General features: G+C 41.6%; 1 protein-coding gene across 3 annotated transcripts in view; it reads right to left on the bottom strand.

Annotated features, from left to right (window-relative positions):
• The window catches only part of LOC115149369 (contactin-associated protein-like 4), a 203596-nt gene that overhangs the window by 137200 nt on the left and 50963 nt on the right, over positions 1-15433 (bottom strand). For all 3 annotated transcript variants that reach the window (XM_029692183.1, XM_029692184.1, XM_029692182.1), the window contains exon 3: positions 4499-4692. In XM_029692183.1, coding sequence (XP_029548043.1) covers positions 4499-4692 — 194 coding nt within the window. The remainder of the gene's footprint in view (positions 1-4498; positions 4693-15433) is intronic.

The raw sequence follows: 15433 nt of genomic DNA on the forward strand, positions 1-15433 counted from the left end.
TTATTTGAGCATGTGCACAGGTTCGCTTCACGCTGTGTACAGTGTGGTAGCAAAGGGACCAAAACTTGAGCCTCGCGCTTCAACACTCTTCTTGTTGTGGAAATTGACCCACTAAGCTGTTTACTTTCTGCTTCTATGTCATATCGCTGAGTCTACCTTTAACCACACACCTTTCAAGTCTCACTTTGAAGCACACTGTTACCAGGCTCTATGCGGCAGCAATTCGAGCCTGGGGACGAGGTGACTAGCTACGTGCACAATCATCCATGTTTCCCACATTTTCATTCTCATTTTATTCACAGTGTGAGTGAGTAGTGAGTCAGCCTAGTCTGTCTCCACATGCCACCACCAGGTAAAATAAATGGTCCAGATATTCGCCTTTTTTTTGGGCATCATCCTAAAAGAAAAGTAAGTTAGTAGCACGCACATCCCCCCTAGGAACTTCTGTCCCACTGAGCTGGAACTACTGTCCCACTGAGCTATGCACACTGCACAGCTCAGGCTGAGTGGAAGACAGTAGATCAGAGGGGGGATGAAAACTGTCATTCTATACAGCAGGCCAGGTGTAGCACTTATTTGGTCATGTCATTTAAAATCTTGAAAGAATCATGTAGGGAAAGGGGGATACCTAGTCAGTTCAACTGAATGCATTCAACTGAAATGTGTCTTCCGCATTTACCCAACCCCTCTGCATCAGAGGTGCGGAGGGCTGCCGTAAATCGACATCCACATCATCGGCGCCTGGGGAACAGTGGGTTAACTGCCTTTTTCAGGGGCAGAACAACAGATTTTTACCTTGTCAGCTTAGGGATTCGATCCAGCAACCTTTCGGTTACTGGCCTAATGCTCCTACCCGCCAGGTTACCTGCCACCCCATGTAGTCCGAGTTAAGTGTGATTGCTGAGCAACTCAGCTGTAAATGTGCCCTTTTAAAGTAAACTTTGTAGATTATACAGAAACACAGGACATTGTTCTCTGGCTCACGTGTCCTTGTCTGCTGTGATTGGGTGTGAGAGAGGCAAGAGACCGTGAGGAGAGGGAAGTCAGTGCTGGCAAGGGCAGCAGCAGTGTTGATCTACAGGTGAGAGAGTGAGTGACTAAGATGACTTATCCTCTAAAGTGAAAATAAACAGTCACAAAACTGTGTGTTCCCTGTTTATATATATATATATATATATTTTTTTTTTTTTTTTTTACTGATGTTGATAGTGGCAAAAAATAAAACATTTGGCTTCCTTTGGAAACCAGTCATGTACAGCATACACAGCATCAACCTGTGCACTCTCTGCCTTCAGCGATCATCACATACTTTTACCTGGGTTAAAATAGATTAAATGGAACTAGGCCCTGCATTTTCAATGTACATAGCTTGAATGAATCACGTAGATTTGGACAAATGTGATTTTTGATAGAGCAACCGACTGCAAATGTGTCCTTTAAAGTACACTTTATAGGTTATCCAGTAACACAGGACATTGTTCACTGTCTGTCTGGCTCACCGTATGTCCTTGCCTGCTGTGATTGGGTGCTAGAGAGGCAAGCAACCGTAAGAAGAGGTCAGTGCATGCAGGAGCAGCAGCAGGGTTTGTATAGAGGTGAGTGAGAGGAGAGTTATTCTCAAAAAGTGAAAACCGTAGTCTCAAGGTGTATACAGTATTGTACTGATGTATGAAGGTGGCAAAATTTCGGCATGTGATGATCAACCTTTCCACAACACCAATCACGTCTACAAATCATATTTGTTATACCCTGCATCATTATAATACAACTGTCTTCATCTTCTGTGTCTTCTTAATATTTGCAGTGAATTACCTTCATTAATGATGGTGACGACTTATCCTTTCACTTATCCTTCCACTTACAGTGTTTTCAAAATACCCCTACATATACCCCTCAAAATGCCCCTGAAGAGAGGCATAATAAGTCATGTCAAACTGTGTTTCCGGGGGAGGACCTATGGACCCCCCTTTAACCACCCCACCACCACAATTGTGTCCTTAGTGTAGTAATTTCTAAAATACTTTATTGGTACAGTATGACGAAAAATTTACATTTTAGTAATTTAGCAGACACTCTTATCCAGAGGGACTTATAGTAGTGAATGCATACATTTCATTTCATGCAATTTTTTGTACTGGCCCACCGTGGGAGTCGAACCCACAACCCTGGCATTGCACACACCACGCTGGCGTTGCAAACAGCATGCTCTACCAACTGAGCCACAGGGAAACCGATACAAATACAAAATTCATTTGTATTGCCAAGAATAGCATAGTATAGCCATAGAATTTGATGAAGTGGGCTCTGAAGAATGGTTTCAGTAAAAGATAGACAGATTAATAAGAAATGTAATACTGAAGCTCTCTTTCTCATGTTTTTCTGGCAAACACTTAGGTCTACTCTATGAATAATGAGCGTAGTTAACCTCTCTGATCCTAACTTATGTGGCTAATAAGACATGGAAACGTATGGCTACGTCCCAAATGTATGGGTATGGGCCCTGGCAAAAAGTAGTGCACTAAATAGGGAATAGGGTGGTATTTGGGACACAAGCCCTGTCTCTCTGTAAGAAAGGTTAATAATGGGGTCATCACCCCGGAAGTTCCCTACTCACTATTCCATTCTTCCATTAAAGTTGATACTCTGGTTGGCGGTTCATACTCCAAAATAATGGTGAAATACCTAATTAACATAGAATTTGCTAACTATTATTGTGAGATAGATAGGAGCCAGTCCAGTAGCTCCCTCTCATGTTGGCTAGGGGAGACCATACTATACCTTATGTTGGGTTGACATGAGAGGTGTAGTTACACACTAGATAGATAGAAGCCAGCTCCTTTTTACACTGGCTAGCATCAGTTGGCCCTAAAGATGCGGTTACAGCAATGTGTGTGGCCAGCAGCAATCGATAACCACATGACTTATTCAGTATCCATCCTGAGCCTTTCTCATAAGAGTAATGGGGACTGTTTCCCCCTCCAGTCACCTGCCTATTGTAAAGGAAATCAATGGAACCCACTTCAACTGAAACTTAAAATGAAAAGTGAGCTCTGAGGTGGCATTGGAATTTTCACAAATGAAGAGCTGTGTGCGATACTACAGTGATTTAAAAATATATTTTTTTTACCTAAGTTATAGCATTTGACGTCTGTCTTGGAGTGAAATATACTTAATCATTGTTGCATAATTTGAAAGGCTGAGAAGCATCTGAGTGTTGTCCTGGAGGCAGAACTGAGATTCCTCTAGATAGGCCAACTGCAAAGGCAAATTTGCTATATTGTCAAAATTCCTGAAAACAGAAATGTGCTTTTTGGTCTTAATTTAAGTTTAGGGTTTGGCATTAGGGTAAGCAATGTGGTTAAGGTTAGGGTTAATGTTAGGTTTAGGTTTAAAATCAGATTTTATGACTTTGTGGCTGTGCCAGTTAGTGACCACGCTGCAGAGCTGCCTCTAGAACAAGATTCATAATGAAAAATGCTAACTTGCGTCTTTAAAGAGGGAGGATGAGCCATGCATCTGGTGAAGTGGAGCATTAAGCCCAACAAATTGCACTGCCTCCCTGCTGAGGAAGCTCAGTATGCTGCATCTCATTTGTGTGTGTGTGTGTGTGTGTGTGTGTGTGTGTGTGTGTGTGTGTGTGTGTGTGTGTATGATAAAGCTCATGAAGCAGCATCTCATTTGCTCCTGGAGTGAGGTGTCCCTTTGAAATATACCCAGAGTCAAGGAGGAAATCTCTCTATTGCCTGCCCCCTGTCTGAAAAGCCTTCGCTCATGGAGAGAGAAAGAGAGAGAACAACACTCATCCCTAAAACTTAAACTGTTTGAGGAAACTAAAAAAACACACTAGGACTTTTGACCGATACTGATACTGGACTGCTGCTGTCATGGACTTAGCTCGCTGGGAAGACTAGCATCTGGAGTTAAAAAATCCTTAAAGAGGTTCTTAGGATTTATCAGAATATGTGCAGACACTTTATGCTAAGTACTTTTTAAAATATGCATAGTCAAACTGCGAGTAGATGAGAGTACTGTAGTTGTGAAATACATTAATTGAATTGACAATCTTTCTAATTTTCTCCTCCTCATGTCAGCTAAAATGATCAGAATGTTATTTGGTACAGAAAGCAGGTAACAAGGATGGTAGCACTAAAAAGCAGCTACATCTAATAATTACCTCAGTCAACAGTACAGAGCTAAGCTGAGCTGTTCCTGCCTTCCGGTGTTTCATCTATTATTCATTGATAGTGAAAGGACTCTTATGAGTCTATTTGTGAGTTGGCTACATGGTGTACTGGTCTGCGTCTGAAATGGCTCCCTATATAGTGCTACATTTGACCAGAGCCCTCGTCTAGGCTCTGCCGCTAGCTTTCACCTCGCCACAACGTGAGCCTGGGAGCCGAGGGTAGCCCTGGTAAAACGTAGCACACTATACAGGGAAAAGGATGGCAAAATATGACATTTTATACACAGCCATTATGGTCTTGTCCCACTGACTTACCCGGATGTTGTCCTCCTGGCGGTACTGTTTCCAGTTGCAGCCCGTGTCGCTGAACATGAGGAGGAAGGAGGAGACCCAGTCTGAGCTGCCGTAGCGACCCTGCGTGGCCACAGCTGTGATCTCTGTCCGCACCCCCAGGTCCACCTCCAACCACTGGTACTTATTAGACTCCACAGGAGCCCAGCCTCCAGCACCTGCAGGAAATACCGCACAGAGATACCACATATTGTACTTCTTTGGGAAGGTTTCTCTGACACAGATTAAGCCTAATAGTAAACTAAAGAGCATTTACAATGGAGATTATCAAACATGTAATTTATTGTTTATAATAATAATAATAATAATCTATTAATAGATTGTTGAGCAGCATTGTGCCTCTCAAAATAAAGTGTTACCGTGAACCATTTAAGAGGAGCACATGCGTAAGACATAATCAGTGTACACATACAGCACAGTGTACATGATCAGTACAGTGTATATCCTCATTGGGAATGAAGCAGTACAGTGCATATCCTCAATGGGAATGAAGCAGTACAGTGCATATCCTCAGTGGGAATGAAGCAGTACAGTGCATATCCTCAGTGGGAATGAAGCAGTACAGTGTATATCCTCAATGGGAATGAAGCAGTACAGTGTATATCCTCAATGGGAATGAAGCAGTACAGTGTATATCCTCATTGGGAATGAAGCAGTACAGTGTATATCCTCATTGGGAATGAAGCAGTACAGTGTATATCCTCAGTGGGATTGAAGCAGCCTTGCACTGCGAGACCTAACCTGAAAACATCTACATCCATTACAGAGCTGGTGGCAAAATGAGGATGCATGATCCGCCATCAGGTACTGTGCACACAACCTGATGTTTATTTCAAGACATACAAACACGAGAGAAATACTTCAGGTGTCATTGACATTCAGGGCCATTTTGTGAGCAGGAGTCACTCTCCATTGTATGATAAAGAAGAGCAGTTTCTATCATGCAACTGGTTAAAATGTGCAGAAAGTGTCCAAGTCTCTCATGGATTCACATTAAAGTAACCACTCAAGCTGGAGCTCTGCATGGTCATGACTGCAGTAGTTTATAGAGTCAATCCCCTAAACAGACACTTGTCAAGTGCAGTACCATTAGCTGCGTTTTGGGGGGAAGATTTTACTTGCAATGACTGTGATATATGGTTGTCTTACCTACCTTAGTTGAATGTACCGACTAAGTGGCTTTAGAAAAGAGCGTCTGGTAAATGACCAAACGTTCATGTTAATGTAGATAGAAGAAAAATAGAGCAATCTGATCAACAGAGTGACCTATTCCATGAAACATCACAACAGGTTGTGGAACAGCAACAGGCATTTGGCTTCTGCAAGAGCCAGGAGGAGGGAGAGAGGGAAACCAGCCAGATAGAGACATGAGGAGGAGGGAGAGAGGGAAACCAGCCAGATAGAGACATGAGGAGGAGGGAGAGAGGGAAACCAGCCGGATAGAGACATGAGGAGGAGGGAGAGAGGGAAACCAGCCGGATAGAGACATGAGGAGGAGGGAGAGAGGGAAACCAGCCGGATAGAGACATGAGGAGGAGGGAGAGAGGGAAACCAGCCAGATAGAGACATGAGGAGGAGGGAGAGAGGGAAACCAGCCAGATAGAGACATGAGGAGGAGGGAGAGAGGGAAACCAGCCGGATAGAGACATGAGGAGGAGGGAGAGAGGGAAACCAGCCAGATAGAGACATGAGGAGGAGGGAGAGAGGGAAACCAGCCAGATAGAGACATGAGGAGGAGGGAGAGAGGGAAACCAGCCAGATAGAGACATGAGGAGGAGGGAGAGAGGGAAACCAGCCGGATAGAGACATGAGGAGGAGGGAGAGAGGGAAACCAGCCAGATAGAGACATGAGGAGGAGGGAGAGAGGGAAACCAGCCAGATAGAGACATGAGGAGGAGGGAGAGAGGGAAACCAGCCAGATAGAGACATGAGGAGGAGGGAGAGAGGGAAACCAGCCAGATAGAGACATGAGGAGGAGGGAGAGAGGGAAACCAGCCGGATAGAGACATGAGGAGGAGGGAGAGAGGAAAGCCAGTCGGATGAAATGGCACTCTGTAGAATGGAGACGCCACCGTGAGAAAGGAGGGACGACAGGATGAGAAGTGTGCTAATGTCTGTGAGAGAAGGGAAGCATAAAGTGCTGAGTCGGGCCAAAGTGCAGCCTCAGAGCCCCGGACGCCAGATGGACAGAACGGGAGCAGAGCTGTCTAGAGGAGGTGCCCAGGTTTCCAGCAGGGTCGGCAAAAGACAGAACACAAGACAGCTAGAGGGCCTAGCACAGAAATGACTCATACCGCAGCTGCCAATAGAAATGCCCCAATAAGCTGCAGCATGCCTTACTCTATACAGAGAGAGAACACACAGATCCTTTTAAGTACCCAACACAAAGACACCGAGGTTAAAGACCATTTAACATTTGGTACCAAGTTGATGTCATCTAACTAAGCTGACGCAAATAGTCTCCAGGAACCCCACAGGGACTTAGGGACCAGATTCCCCTGATTCTCCACACTTCTCCCAAAGTGTGCACTTGCACACTACACATATTATGTAGCCTACATGTAAGGTTCTATTAAATTACATCCTTCGGCACCTGCACCAAATATAATCTAGTAAAATACTGTACACATTTACTACGTACATTTCTGTATATTGACCTGTGGTTAATTCCTTCTGGACTCAAAGTGATGGGCCCTTTATATTCCTACTTTACCGTTTATATAACCGTCTGTTGGTTGTACTCACACTACTGTCTGGTCTGGTCCAGGTTAAGGCAACAAGCTGCCTGTATGGGTTGGCATTTAGGACATGAGGCAGTGAAAGGCCTGGTTTAATAAGTACTTAACTTTAGTAGCAGACAGACATTGCCATTGACACAGCGATGAGAGGGAGAGCGAACACGTTGACCTTTGTTCATTACTGGTGATGGAATAGAGAGCAGAGAGAGCATGCAGGGGAGACAAAGAGGAGCAGAATACACAATACCAGGAGGGTATCCAGCTATGAAGACTCTGGCCCTGGTCAAAAGTAGTGCACTACATAGGGAAAAAAGTAAAGCACTATAATAACAGGGTGCCATTTGGGACGCAAACCTGAGACAGAATAAAGGGGTGTTTTTTTTCAAGCAATTAACACATTCATATTTTTATTCTGTCTTGAAAATGGGCAATTATTAGCTACCACGGGAAGGCTAATGGCTGCTAATGGTTGCTGGGAAGGCCTGTATGGGGCTGCATTCCAAATGGAACCCTATTCCATATTTAGTGCAATCAATGGACCAGGGCTCAAAAGTAGTGCACAGTGCACTAGATAGGGAATATGATACCATTTGGGACATATCCCTGGATTCCCATTGTGTTCTCCCTCTCTGTCTGCAGTGCTGTCTGTTCAAATGAAGGAAATCTCCCCTGATCTTCTCTTTAGTCCCTGACCGGAACGGACAGGGCTGCTGCTTTTCCCACTGTGCATGGTTATTAGGGTTAATGTAGGGTCAGGAATGTGGTCATTATACCACCGCTGTGCTGCTGCCCATTCAAATAAACACATGATATACAGTGTATTCAGACATTCATATTCCTTAACTTATTCCACATTTGTTGGTGTTACAGCATGAATTCAAAATGGATTCAAAAAAGAAAAAATTAAAATCACCCGCCTACACACAATACCCCATAATGACAAAGTGAAAACATGTTTTTAGACAATTTTGCTAATGTATTTAAAATGAAATACAGTGAGATCTCATTTACATAATTATCCACACGCCTTTGCTATGACATTCCAAATTGATTTATAGATTGTTGAAAGTTTCCAAGAGCACAGTGGTCTCCATCATTGGGAAATTGAAAAAAATATGGAACTACCCAGATTCTGCCTAGCGCTGGCTGTCTGACCAAACTGAGCAACCGGGAAAGAAGGATCTTGGCCAGGGAGGTGACCAAGAACATAATGACCACTTCGACAGAACTACAGAGTTCCTTGGCTGAGATGGGAGAACCTGCCACAAGGACAATAGCACTTCACCAATCTGGGCTTTAAGGGAGAGTGGCCAGATGGAAGCCTATCCTGAGAAAAAGGCACATGACAGCACACCTGGAAAAAGAAACGTGAAAGACCCTGAGATATGGCAAAATATTCTGTGGTCTGATGAGACAAATGTAACTCTTTGGCATGAATGTAAAACTCTGTCTGGAGAAAACCAGGGACAGCTCTTCACCCGTCTAACACCATCCCTACCATGAAGCATGAGGGTGGCAGCATCATGCTATGGGGATGCTTTTCAGCAGCAGGGACTGGGACACTGGTAAGGATAGAAGGAACAATGACTGGAGTCAAATACAGGCAATTCCATGATTAGAACCTGCTTCAGAGGCAAATTACCTTAGACAAGGGCAAATGTTACCGTTCCAACAGGACAATGACCCCAAGCATACAGCCAAAGCAACGCTGGAATGGCTTCAGAACAACAATGTGAAAGTCCTGGAGTGGCACAGCCAAAGCCAGACTTAAATCCCATTGAAAATCTGTGGAAAGACTTGAACATCACTGTTCACCACCACCCCACATCTAACTTAACAAAGCTTCAGTAAATCTACATGAAAGAATGGGAGAAAATCCCCAAATCCAGATGTGCAAAGCTGATACAGACATACCCAAGACGACTCCAAGCTGCAACCGCCAAAGTTGCTTCTACAAAGTATTGATTCAGGGGTGTGAATAATTGATATTTGATATTTCTGCATTTGATTTTCAATAAATCTGCAAAAACTTCTAAAAACACGTTTTCACTTTGTTATTATGGGGTATTGTGTGTAGATAGGTGAGAAAACAAATATATTTAATACATTTTAATTCAGGCTGTAACACAACTACATTTGGAATAAGTCAAGGGGTATGAATATTTTCTGAAGGCACTGTATCTGACTAAAAGTCTGAAAATATAAACATTATCAGTGGCATCTAATCATTTCTCCATAATCAACACTAACTATTTGAGCTTTTCGTAGGCAACATTTTTTTGTTTGTTCAGTGACAAATTGTGGTACATTTCTCTAATGCCATATCTACTACCCAGTGGGAAAAACTTGTTGAAATAATGTCATCACAACCTTGTAAACTGGTTGAAATTATGTTATGATTTGCCTTGTCAGAAGTACCCCACAGAGAGAGCCATGGTTGGTTACCACTGAGTGGAATCACACAGTACTGCAAACACTATCATTTTCTAAGGTTCAACAAAATACAACTTTTCTTTTCTTCACAGATCAGTGGTGAATTCCATCACGAGTCACCAATGTAGCTGTAGGGTTTCTAAATTGAATAATCCCTTTACTCTCTGTTCCAATAAATCTCTACCCTCTGTCTTTAGATTTGGTCATGTTGTGTATGACAGGCCTTCCAACCAGGAAGATAAAATCACTCAGACTTTTCTCCTCTTCCTGTTATGGGGTGCGTCCAAAATGGCACCCTATTCCAGGTATCATCCACTAGATTGAGCCACAGGACCATTTTTTTATTGAGCGGATGGATAGGAGGCTGGAACATAATTCTAAAATCATTTCTAGACTGTAAATGTATCCGCAAGAAGCCCAAACAGATATAATATTTGACTAAAACAAAATTTCAAACCTTGCTTACATGTATTTATTTTTTCCCCCTTTATTTAAATAGGCAAGTCAGTTAAGAAGAATTTCTTCTTTTCAATGACGACCTAGGAACAGTGGGTTAACTGCCTTGTTCAGGGACAGATTTTTACCTTGTCAGCTCACGGATTCGATCTTGCAATCTTTTGGTTGCTAGTCCAACGTGCTAACCTCTAAGCTACCTGCCACCCCTGTATATGACCACATATCTATTTATTAATACGTTGGAACATATTTCTGTTGTTTTTACAGTCTTTTATGTCCAACAATTAATTAATAAAAAATATATATTTTGGTTAACAAATATATATTTTTTAATATTATTGGCGCCTAGTTTTCAATATTTGTCCACCCTCCCCTTGCGAGGGTAACGGTACTTTTTCTATAATGTTTTATGAGATTGGAGAACACATTGGGAGGGATCTTAGACCATTCCTCCATACAGAATCTTTCCAGATCCTTGATGTCCTTCGGTCTGTGCTTGTGGACTGCCCTGTTCAATTCAACCCACCAGTTTCCAATGAGGTTCAAGTCTCGAGACTGAGATGGCCATTACTTATGTTGATTTTGTGGTCAATTAACCATTTTCTTTGTGGATTTTGATGTGTGCTTGGGGTCATTGTCTTGCTGGAAGATCCACTTGCGGCCAAGTTTCAGCCTCTTTGCAGAGGCAACCAGGGTTTTGGCTAAAATGTCCTGGTACTTTGTAGAGTTCATAATGCAGTTTCCCTTAACCACATACCAAGGGGCCCTTGTTATCTTCTGCATATGCATCCTTCTTTCAAACCCACCACTGGTGTGTGTGGTCAGAGCAATTTTGTAACTCCAGTTGTTTACATGTGTTGGTTGTTCTCAATAAAGGCTTTTTTTATGGCAACCCTTACAAAGAGCCTATTGGCATGGAGATGGCGTCTCATTGTAGATTTGGAGAATTGGTGACCCCAAGATACGGCCAAGTTCTGTAATTCTTCAAATGTGACCACTTTTCTTTGCGTTCCAAAATATCTTCCTCACTGTGCGTGGGGACAAGATACACATGCATCCAATACCAGGCAAGTTTAGCACTATTCCAGTGGTTTTAAATTTCATAATTGTTGCCCTAATGGTAGTAAGTGGTACATTTGTTTTTTTCAGTCGATTTTTTGCACCCATTTCCTGATTTATGAAAGTCACCCACAATTAGTATATTTTTATTTGTGAGTTCTTTGCTATTTCCCATGCTGATGGATGACAAATCAATTTTACATGTGTGTTACCTCCTTTTTATACCCCAGTGAAAAAGGAAGCTATGGAAGGCCACAACACAGTTCATTTAAGTAGAATGTTAATGTAGATTTTATTTAGTTCATAATTATTTATAAGACTCTTTAGGGGTGCCAATCATTTTGACACATACAGTACTTTTTTTAAACTTGTTAAACAAAATCTCTTTCTCAGAGTAATTGTATTAGTACAAAATAATACAAACTGTGCACTTTTTGGACAACATAATATAGCTTGGTATTTGTATTATTTATTTCATACAGTCTTTTTTGCTCATCTTTATGTTTGTATTTATTATTTGTATTTATTATTGCTGCCAAGGCAGCAGCTCCTCTTCCTGGGGTAAAAACAGATTAAGGCACTTACATTATATTTAAAACAAAATATAAAACACCATTACATATCTACAATACAAAATGTATAATACCGCCATAGAACAATATCACAAAGTACGTGTGTGTATGCTAGCGTGTGTGTAAGTATGTGTGTCTGTACCTGTATGTGTGTGTGTGTGTGTGTGTGTGTGTGTGTGTCTTCACAGTCCCCGCCGTTCCATAAGATGTATTTATAACTATTTTTTAAGAGATTCTACTGTTTGCATCAGTTACCTGATGTGGAATAGAGTTCCATGTATTCCATGTAGTCATGGCTCTACAGTATGTAGCACTGTGCGCCTCCCATACCATAGCCTGTTCTGGACTTGGGGATTGTGAAGAGAACTCTAGTGACATGTCTTGTGTGGTATGCATGGGTGTTTGAGCTGTTTGCTAGTAGTTTAAAATTTTAAAAACAGACAGCTCGGTGCACTCAGCTTGTCAACACTACTTTCAAAAACAAGTAGTGATGAAGTCAATCTCTCCTCCACTTTGAGCCATGAGAGATTGACATTAGAGGTCGACCGATTAACCGGAATGGCCGATTAATTAGGGCCGATTTCAAGTTTTCATAACAATCGGTAATCGGTATTTTTGGCCACCGATTTGCCGATCTTTTTTTTTTTTTACACCTTTATTTAACTAGGCAAGTCAGATTAAGAACACATTCTTATTTTCAATGACGGCCTAGGAACGGGGGTTAACTGCCTTATTCAGGGGGGAGTCGGGGATTCGTTTTTGCAACGTTCTGGTTACTAGTCCAATGCTCTAACCACCTGCCTTACATTGCACTCCACGAGGAGCCTGCATAGCAGGCTGACTACCTGTTACGCGAGGGCAGGAATAAGCCAAGGTAAGTTGCTAGCTAGCATTAAACTTATCTTATAAAAAACTATCAATCTTAACATAATCACTAGTTAACTACACATGGTTGATGATATTACTAGTTTATCTAACGTGTCCTGCGTTGCATATAATCGATGCGGTGCCTATTAATTTCTGATCGAATCACAGCCTACTTCGACAAACGGGTGATGATTTAACAAGCGCATTTGCGAAAAAAGCACTGTTGTTGCACCAATGTACCTAACCATAAACATCAATGCCTTTCTTTACAATCAATACACAAGTATATATTTTTAAACCTGCATATTTAGTGAATATTGCCTGCTAACATGAAATTGTGTCACTGCTCTTGCGTTCATTGCCTGGCTCATTGCGAACTAATTTGCCAGAATTGTACGTAATTATGACATACCATTGAAGGTTGTGCAATGTAACAGGAATATTTAGACTTAGGGATGCCACCCGTTAGATAAAATACGGACCGTTTCCGTATTTCACTGAAAGAAAAAAACGTTATGTTTTCGAGATGATAGTTTCCGGATTCGACCATATTAATGACCTAAAGCTCGTATTTCTGTGTGTTTATTATATTATAATTAAGTCTATGATTTGATAGAGCAGTCTGACTGAGCGGTGGTAGGCACCAGCAGGCTCGTAAGCATTCATTCAAACAGCACTTTCGTGCATTTTGGCAGCAGCTCTTCGCAATGCATTGCGCTGTTTATGACTTCAAGCCTGTCAACTCCCAAGATTAGGCTGGTGTAACCGATGTCAAATGGCTAGCTAGTTAGCGGGTGCGCGCTAATAGCGTTTCAAACGTCACTCGCTCTGAGACTTGGAGTAGTTGTTCCCCTTGCTCTACATGGGTAACGCTGCTTCGAGGGTGGCTGTTGTCGATGTGTGCCTATAAGAACATCCAATAGTCAAAGGTATATGAAATACAAATCGTATAGAGAGAAATAGTCCTATAATTCCTATAATAACTACAACCTAAGACGTCTTACCTGGGAATATTGAAGACTCATGTTAACTCTTGACGTTACCCTAGGATAGGGGGCGCCACAGCGCATTTTGAAAAAAATTCGTGCCCATTTTCAACGGCCTACTAATCGAACTCAGAAGCTAGGATATGCATATAATTAATACCTGTGGATAGAAAACACCCTAAAGTTTCTAAAACTGTTTGAATGGTGTCTGTGAGTATAACAGAACTCATATGGCAGTCAAAACCCCGAGACCGATTGAAACAGGAAGTGGAATTCTGAATTGTGGACTCAACTTCACATCTTTGCCTATTATTCACACCGTGAGCTATCGTTCATTGAGCACTTTCTATTGCTTCCTCTAGATGTCCCCAGTCTTTACAAAGTGTTTTGAGCCTTCTACTGTTGAAACTGAATGAATGAGACACTGTGGAAATTGGTCACAATAGGAGGGCCATCACCATTGTGACGTCGGCGGCCCTGTCTACCCCCTCCTTTCGAAACGTTTTGAAACACAATACAATCGTCCCCCTCGAATCTTATTGGCTCTCTTGTTGAAACAGGCCCTGAAGATTTATGTTATACAACGTTTGACATGTTTGAACGAACCTAAATGAGGGAAAAAAGTTATTTTTCGAAACCTCTGTCCAGCACCCGACGGAGCAGTTGGATACAGCCTTCAGACGCGCTAACAACAGCAAGCTAATGGAACATAAAGGATGGACTTTTTCGACCGAAAATACATTTGTTGAGGACCTGGGATTCCTGGAAGTGCTTTCTGATGAAGACAACTAAAGGTAAGGGATTAACCTCTTGAGCATCTCGTCCCGCAAGCGGGATCAACATCCAGCGAAAAACTCCTAGTGACATTAGCATAACAAAATGTAATATATATTTTTTTCAAATATAGGACTGTCTCATATCGTTTTATAGATGCACCTCTCCTGAATCGACCCACGTCGTCCGATTTCAAAAAGGTTTTACAGGAAAAGCAAAACATTAGATTATGTTAGAGGAGTACATGGTAAAAGTAGCAACATAGCAATTTTCCGACCAACCACATGCATCACAAATAACCAAAACAGCTAAATGCAGCACTAACCTTTTACAAACTTCATCAGATGACACACCTAGGACATCATGTTACACAATGCATGCATTCTTTTGTTCAATAAAGGTCATATTTATATATAAAAACAGCATTTTACGTCGGCACCTGACGTTGACTAACTATTTTCCCTCAAATGCATCCCGGGAAACAGTGCTACAACTTACTAAATTACTATTCGAAAACATTTTTAAAATGTAATATTGTCATTCTAAGATTTATAGATGAATATCTCTTGAAAGCACCTGTCATACCAGATTTAAAAATAACTTTACTGGGTAATCACACTTTGCGATAAAAGGGGATGCGATACTCAAAATTAGCTGGTAAACCTAGCTCGGCGCCATCTTGGAACAATCGCATATCACATCTAAACTTGTATACTATTGTCATTAAAAGGAACCACCAGCTTTCATATGTTCCCATGTTCTGAGCGAGGCACTTAAACGTTAGCTTTCTTACATGGCACATATTGCACTTTTTCTTTCTTCTCCAACACTTTGTTTTTGCATTATTTAAACCACATTGAACATGTTTCATTATTTATTTGAGGCTAAATTGATTTTATTTATGTATTATATTAAGTTAAAATACGTGTACATTCAGTATTATTGTAATTGTCATTATTACAAATACATGTAAAAAAAATTAGGCAGATTAATCGGTATCGGCTTTTTTTGGCC

This window comes from Salmo trutta, chromosome 15 (assembly GCF_901001165.1).
Source record: "Salmo trutta chromosome 15, fSalTru1.1, whole genome shotgun sequence".
NCBI classification, from domain to species: domain Eukaryota; kingdom Metazoa; phylum Chordata; class Actinopteri; order Salmoniformes; family Salmonidae; genus Salmo; species Salmo trutta.